The 8,178-nt window shown below is 51.7% G+C and overlaps 1 protein-coding gene across 1 annotated transcript; it reads right to left on the reverse strand.

Annotated features, from left to right (window-relative positions):
* Positions 1–881: 881 nt before the first annotated feature.
* On the reverse strand, positions 882–6,154 carry Pebp1 (phosphatidylethanolamine binding protein 1). The gene is made up of 4 exons (XM_021186898.2): positions 5,969–6,154; positions 4,648–4,757; positions 4,230–4,330; positions 882–1,725 (listed from the first exon to the last, which is right to left on the reverse strand). Exons 1-4 carry the CDS (start codon positions 6,101–6,103, stop codon positions 1,508–1,510), a joined length of 564 nt encoding a protein of 187 aa, XP_021042557.1. The 5' UTR covers positions 6,104–6,154; the 3' UTR covers positions 882–1,507.
* Between the last annotated feature and the right edge of the window lie 2,024 nt (positions 6,155–8,178).

Consider the following 8,178-nt stretch of genomic DNA (forward strand, 5'->3'; position numbering starts at 1 on the left):
GGGTCAGTGAGATGGCCCAGCGGATGAGGTGTGGCAGACAGACCTGGCAATCTGAGTTTGATCCCCAGGACCCACGGGTGGAAGCAAAGAATCACCCACCACAGATTGTTTTCCAATGTTCATATCACGACTTAGCTTTTAAGGATGTAAAGATAATGTCTATTTTGTTTCTTCTGGAAGAAGACCCCCCCCCCCAGGAGCTACCATCAAGGAAGTGCTGAAACGGAAGGCGCTGTCTCACCGCCAGGCAGTGCGAGGGCCACGGCCCAGGCCACCTCGTGATGCTTTCCCTACAGTGATAGCTCAACCACCAACAGAGACAAAGCTTTCTCTTGTTGGTCAGGTCTCTCACAGGAGCACAGAAGCAGAAAAGACGTGAAGCAAGCCTGATTCTCTTTAAAATGGCATTTATTGTGCTCATCCACAGATCACTACTGAAGGAAGATTTCAACTTGCTGAAGTCGGCTTTCTCCTTCCTCTACCTGGGTCCTGGGCATGACATATTTTCATGCAATACTTCCACTTCAGCCCCTCAAATGCTGGGATCACAGGCCCAATCCACCATTTCCAGGCCCTCCTAAAGCCTGGGAACCTGGCTTTTGTTGTTGTTTTGAGACAGGGTCGCCCTATGTAGATCAGGCTGGCCAAAGACTCACAGAAATCCACCTGCCTCTGCCTCCCAAGTGCTGGTCCAAAGGCCTGCACCACCCCACCCAACGCCACCCCACCCAACTCCTCTGAGAGCACCGCTCCCCTGCCTACAGACCTCTGGAGGAAGAAATGAAGGACAGCACCTCCCTGTGGCCAGCAGATGACAGCCAGCTTACCTCAGAGGCTTTCACCCCGCCCGGAGCCAGACACAGGAAGGAAATATCCGAATGTCTGAATGCAATGCCTTTTTATTTGTATTTGACGAGGAGGATCAGCGCACTCGGCAACTCAGGTGACTTTTGCTTACCCCACCGAGAAGCAAGGGCCTTAAGAGGGTCTCTCTCCACAGCAGCCCCTTTCTTTAGAGGGACACTGATAACTACGCAACAACCACCTCACCTGGACAGTCAGGGCTCAGCTAAGCTGGGAGTCTTGGGTTGTCTCAGTTGAGGGACAGGACCCTAAACGCCCAACTCTAAAAACCCCACTGTGCCTAGTTCTGGACAAAGTTTCCTTGTTCAACCACTCACAGACACCTCTAGCTCTGGCTCTCCTCTAGACCTGATTCTGGCAGAAATGTTTTTTTTTTTTCAGAGTTGCTCCTTTTAAATCAACGATAGAATGACTCCATCAGAACACTGGACACCTCCCCAGATGGAACCTGAACTCAATCAAACAGAACCTGGGATGGGACTATCCAGACTCGTAAGGACAGGCCGTGAGCAGGAAGACACCCTAAACCTCTATCCTAGCACAGCTGAGAACTCGAAGTGAGAGGGTAGTAAGGGGGGCAGGAACGGCATGCTTTACACAACAAGGCTGTGGAGCCCCAGGACTGCTGGCCTTGGCAGCACCCCTACTTCCCTGACAGCTGCTCGTACAGCTTGGGCACGTAGTCATCCCACTCTGCTTGGTAGCACGTGCCCGCCACTGGGGCTCCCAGGTTATACTTCTTGCGGAAGGTTTCCACCTTGAACTTGCCGCGATTGTCTCCGGACCTGTTGCTGAGGATGGGTTCATCGCAGCTCAGTGGCTGTGCCTGCTCGTACACCAGCCAGACATAGCGGTGGAGACCTGCAGGGGAGGCGAGTACCAGACAGCCAGTCAGGGGATGGGGGTGGGGGAGAGGGGTGCGCTCCGGTTGGGACTGCTCTTGCCCAACATTCACAAATCTTCAGCCTGGTCTTCCGCACAGCGCAGCATAAATCAGAGTGGAGCGGTGCACACCTGTAACCCCATTTCTTGGATCAGGAGTTCAGGATCACTCTCAACTACCCTGAAAGTTCAAGGACAGCCTGAGCTACGTGAACTATGTCAAAATTGTATGGTTTTTTTTTTTTTTTAGGTTTATTTATTTATTATATGTAAGTACACTGTAGCTGTCTTCAGACAGTCCAGAAGAGGGCGTCAAATCTTGTTATGGATGGTTCTGAGCCACCATGTGGTTGCTGGGATTTGAACTCTGGACCTTCGGAAGAGCAGTCAGGTGCTCTTACCCACTGAGCCATCTCACCAGTCTGTAAATAACTTTTTAAAAAGCCGTTAAAAACCAGACTCCCTCTTCTGGAGTGTCTGAAGACAGCTACAGTGTACTTACATATAAAAAATAAATAAATCTTTTTAAAAAAAAAGTTATTTACATGTTTGAGAACAAAGCGAGAGAGAGACGGTCACCATCCATGGGAGCGCTCCACAAAGATGCTGCAGTCCCACAACTGTGCCAGTGAGCTGCCAGGCTGCACTGAGTCATAGCAACTTTCTCTGGGCTATCAGAGTATAACACAGCCATTTTGGAGGACTCCAGAGCAATTCCTAGACCTAGGACATCTATGCAAGCACAAAGAAGTACAACGGAAACCCCTGCAGGAATACAGAAAGCACACAGTGCCTCTATTCATAACACCCACATCCTGGCTGCAGCCCAAGGACCCGGTGAGAGGAAGGCTGGACCGTGCCGTCTACTGTCACAGGGAATACTAAATAATGAAAGGAAACGAACTCATAACCCAAGCCAGCATCAAGGTAAGTCACGCCGGGCATGGTGGCGCACGCCTTTAATCCCAGCACTCGGGAGGCAGAGGCAGGCGGATTTCTGAGTTTGAGGCCAGCCTGGTCTACAAGTGAGTTCCAAGTTAGTCAGGGCTATACAGAGAAACCCCGTCTCAAAAACAAACAAACAAACAAACAAACAAAAACAACAACAACAACAAAAAAGATGTCACATGGTGGCCGCTCACCAGGTACCACACCCTGCCCATTCTGCCCACAGGCACATGGGATCCAAAGTTCCAAAGTGACCCATGGAGACCCATATCAGAAAATGCTGAGCTCCAGTGGAGCGACAGGGACCAGGCCACCTCTAAGATCTTCAGGGTGACAAGAAAAGCCGCCATCTTCCTGGAGTGTCCAGATGTGTGTGCCTCAAATCCTCTGCCTGAAACCTTCTGACCCACCAGCTTATCACGCAAGCTAAACTTTCCAAACACCTGGGAGCTGCTAGGGTTTTATTCTTCAAAGCAGAGCACAGCTCGGACTCCAGAGAACTGCTCTACTCCCCAGTGCCTCCCGCCTGTAATTAAATCACCTGCTTTTGTAGGTGCCCTGGAGAACCTTAAAGAGTCCCTGGGAAACTTCTCTTTCTATTCTCTTATGAACACGGAGAGGCCTGTAAACCATCTTCTGGGCCGACGGACACAAGGCGAGCCGTGAGCAATGGCCCTGTGGTCCTTACTGGACACTCGTTATTCCAGTCAGTTCTCTTCAGGACAATGTCAGAGAAGAATGCAGGAAGTTGTCATTCTGCCAAGCATCACCCACCACCACGGTGGCCTTGTTCCAGTGAAAGGGAACCGTGTATAACAAGCAGCCAGTCGTAACTGTGTCTCCCACCAGCTTCGGGGTGCTTATGAGATTTGAGGAGCACAGTGGGACTTGACTCTCGTGTTCCATGTCAATACAAAACACAGAAAGAGAGAGTGCGTGGGAGTGAGTGTGAGTGTGCTCAATGTGTCTCACTACAGTCTTCCAAATCTTTTCAAAGTACCCAGCCACATTTCGGGGAGAAAGGGAGTTACAGAGATATGGAAGGCAATCTTTGGCATTAGTATGAACAGTGTTTGCTTCTTGTTCACAGGATCAGGCACTTCCATGATCACCCATGGTAGAGATTACAGGGAGATTAGAGGAGGCTCGACTTTGGCCTACAGAGCCCCCAGCAGCTCACTGCGAAGCCCCCAGCAGCCCTCCCTGCCCTCTCTGCCCAGGACACTTGCCAGCCTGGTGACAGAGACCTTGTCTAGTGTGAGGCCCTGGCTTTTGATGTTTCAGATCCACGGCAAATCATTTACAGACCCAGCTCTCTACGAGTCCCAGAAGTGGTTCTAGAGGGCCTACCCAATCAGAACCAAAGTTCCAGCACCCACATCCTACAGGCTGACCGTACCAGAAAGGACTTGCCTGAGGGGAAAAACAAGCAGGCTTCTGCCGTCCTTACAGTAAGGCTCGGAAAGAAACCCAGTGGCAGCCACCCCAACCCAGCCCCATTCCCATCACCACACACACACACACACAGCCTTTACCCGTGCCACGGGGAGGCCCGGAGCCCACATAATCCGAGAGGACAGTGCCACTGCTAATGTCGTTGCCCTTCATGTTGACCACCAGGAAATGGTGCCACTCCCTGCGGAGACAGAGAGTGAGGGACTGTGAGCACCAGACACCAAGGACATTCTCCATGCTGGGCCGCAACAGGCAGATGATACACTGGGAAGCCACAAGCCAAGCGTGAGGGCCCCACGCCAAGAGACCCTGTTCCCGGGGCTGAGGCGGCGGCTCGGGGAGTCTCAGCCTGTGCAGCACAAGGCCGCCGGGCTTTCTCCCCACCACTACAACCCCCCCACCCCCTGACTGTAACCCCAGGAGGTCTATACATCCCAGTCTAGCAGGGACTTCCATATCTCGATGATAGATAGCCTTTCCCCATCTTTTCCAACTGACCTGAATTTGGGGTCCTTCCTGCTGGGAGCATCGGGGTCTGTAAGTACCAGGGTGTAGAGTTTCCCAGGATCAAGGCCGTCCCATGAAATGCTGCTGGGCCTGTTCATAACCTGTAGGAAGGAACCAGAGTGGGGTGAAAAATCTAGAAAAGCCCTCAAAGCTCAACACACTGCCACCTTATATTCCCAAAAGGTAAAATATGAGGGTTATTATTTTTATTCATTTCTTTTACTACCAAAACAAACAAACAAAAATCATTTATAGCAGTTGCACCCATGCAGATTAGTGGTAATTCCTGAGCACGGCCAATACTAAAAGCCTAAAGCTTGGGGCTGGAGAGACGACTCAGCTCCAAGAACTCTTGCAAAGGGTAGACATTTCCTGGCACTCCTGGGGGAATGGGGGTTGGGGGGGAGACCTTGCAACTCCAGCTCCAGGGGATCTGATCTCACTTCTGACCTCCACAGCTCCCTGCTCTCTCACACACACAGAGCCACACACTCGCACATAATTAAAAACACAAAACGAAATCTTAAAGAGCCAGGAGTCTAAAAAATTTTTTTAATTTAAAAAATACCAGATGTGGTGCATGCCTTTAATCCCAGTACTGGAGAGGCAGAAGCAGGCAGATCTCTGTGAGTTCAAGGCCAGCCAGGGCTACGACAGAGTGAGACCCTACATGTAATACACACACACCACGCCAGCCTCCACAAACACTTCCCCCCGTTATTAACAGAAAGTGGTGGGACAGGAGTCCGACGGTGGCAACGGGTCCTCCTCCACAACCTCACTGGGGGTCCCGAGCTACCTAATGCCTTTAAATATGGTGGCCAACAGTCCGCTTGGGGCCAGCTGAGGCGTAATCCGCCTGCGGAAAACGAGAGCGGCCAAGGACACGTACCAAGTTTGGGACAATGGAGACCGGCCAGGGCTCCGGATGGAAACCTCCCCAAAGTCACCATCCCAAACCCTGAGCTCTCAACAGCTAAAGAGAACGGTTAGACCCAGTTTCTCTGAGCTTGGAACCGCTCTTGGGCGTCAGCATCCCACCCACACCGCCACCGCCACCGCCACCGCCACCGCCACGGGCAACACGAGGTAATGGGAAGGCGCTGGCCACGGAGCCATTAATAAAGTGCGGGCTGCTCCCTGGGGAGGCGACTGCAAGCTCGGGACATTAGAAGGTTACAGAAGAGGCTGTCGGCTGTCGGGTGGCGCTCCTGTCCCGTAGCTGGGGGTTACAAAGGCTGAGCTCGAGGCCTGCTCCGCCCCGCTGTGCCCGGGTCTCCCCGGTCTCCCCGGCGGCGGGCCCACCCCGTACCTGGGTGGGCGTTAGCACTTTGCCCAGCTCGTCCACCGTCACCCCGGCGTAGTCGACCCGCAGGGCGTGCTGGGGCGGCTCGTCCACCTCCTGCAGGCACAACGGCCCGGTCCACTGACTGATGTCGGCAGCCATGGCGATGGAGAGAAAGAAGACACTCGCACGCCGAGTCCCGTGTGCTGCTAACGTAGGGCGCTTGCGCAGTTCACTGCCGCTGCGGGACCAACCCCGGGTCGGGCCACGCCCCCTTCGCTCTCTGATTGGCTGAGCCGGAGCTGGGCGGTCCGAGCGCCAGGGTCACTGCGAAGCTTCGCGCGTGGTGCCTGCAGGCCAGGACGTGCATGGCTGCGGTGCGGATGAGTGTCGCGGCTTCTCCTTTGCATTTGAAGGACTCTGCCCCATTTCGCAGTTCCCGGAGATAAGGCCATGCTTTCTCTTCATACGACCCTGGGTTTGTTTTTTTTTTTTTTCCCCTGCGTTATCTTTTGTTGTTTTTTGAAAAGTTCTTGAAATGCCAACGAAATTCAACCTCCCGGGAATCAGTGTGTTGGTTGGGCTTAAGCGGAGTGATTCCAAAGCAGCAGTTCTGTTAAGTTCTGCACAGATGATGGCCTCCCATCGCCGCCTAAATGCCCACACCGGAGACGCTCATCAATTAAACTTCCAACTAGTGTGCCTGTACATTTGGACAGAATTGCACGCACATGGTTGGGAGGAATGGCTGGGTCTTGGCTGAGGCTTCCATGACAACTTCGCCCCCTAGGAGTGAATGTCAATACTACAAGCCCCATCTTTATGGTGCCTCTGAGATCCTGAAGGGCCAGAACAAGGCCTTTTGCAGACAGGGTGACTCTTTACATGACAAAGTGGAATTCTGGTTGCCAGTCAGTAGCTTCAAAATGTGGGTATCTCGGGGGGGAGGGGGGGGCTCCCAGGTCATCCCAGGGTTCCTGAAAGAGAAATTGAAAGCGTGATTGACAGGACCAGACTGAGGAAAGGTAAGCGAAGCTGGACCAGCCATCGCCAACTTTGCAGTTAGATACCAGCAGCCTCCCAAGACTGGAAGCGGTCAGAAATGAATGAACCTAGGTTTTTACAGTATGTCGCTAATTGAATACTCTACCCTCCAGGGGCGATATGATCCCTGATTTGTTTGTTTGCTGGTTTGGGGCGTTGTTGTTGTTGAGACAGGGTCTCTCTGTAGGCCTGGCTGTCCTAGAATTCGCTCTGTTGACCAGGCTGGTCTCCAACTCAGAGCCCCGCCTACCTCTGCATCCTGAGTGCAGAGATTAAAGACCTGTGCCACCACACCCGGCTCTCACTGATTTTTTTTTTTCATTTGTTTATTAATTATATGTGGGGGCTAGGGGAGGATACTGGACGTGCCTGCAACAGGTCCAAGTCTAGAGGTTAGAGAAAAAAATGTGAGAGTCCTCGTCTCCTTCTGTTGAACCACATGGTGCCAGGGATGGATCTCAGGATTCTTGTAAGCTCCAGAAAACCCACTCAGATCTACTCTTCTCATGGATCAAATGGGCTCCATCCAGAAAAGTACCCCTGTCAATCAATAGCCTAAGTTCCCCACCTGTTGCATATTCTAGAGGGTGGGATTCCCCCCTCCCCCAGCCACCAAGACCATGGGCCTAAGTGTTTTAAACGTCTGAACCTTCATGTACTTATTTATAATGATAAATAAATCTTAAGGCCTGAGCGAGTGGGGCCGAACGGAGCCAGCAGAGGTTCTCAGTTCAATTCCCAACAACCGCCTGTACAGCTACAGTGTGTACTCAAATACATAAAATAAATAAATCTTAAAAAAAAAAAGAACATTGTTCTTTGTGTGTGTATGCGTGTGTGTGTGTGTGTGTGTGTGTGCAGTACCCACACAAGCCAGTAGAGGGCATCAGATTCTTTGGAGCTGGACATAGGCAGCTGTTAGCCATCTGTCATGCATGCTGGAAATCAAGCCTAGGTCCTATAGAAAAGCACCCTGTGTTCTTTTTTTTTTTTAGATTTTTATTTATTTATTATATGTAAGTACACTGTAGCTGTCTTCAGACACTCCAGAAGAGGGCATCAGATCTTGTTACGGATGGTTATGAGCCACCATGNGGTTGCTGGGATTTGAACTCTGGACCTTTGGAAGAGCAGTCGGGTGCTCTTACCCACTGAGCCATCTCACCAGCCCTACTTTATTTTTTTATTTTTAT

The sequence above is a fragment of the Mus pahari genome, chromosome 23 (assembly GCF_900095145.1).
Source record: "Mus pahari chromosome 23, PAHARI_EIJ_v1.1, whole genome shotgun sequence".
NCBI classification, from domain to species: domain Eukaryota; kingdom Metazoa; phylum Chordata; class Mammalia; order Rodentia; family Muridae; genus Mus; species Mus pahari.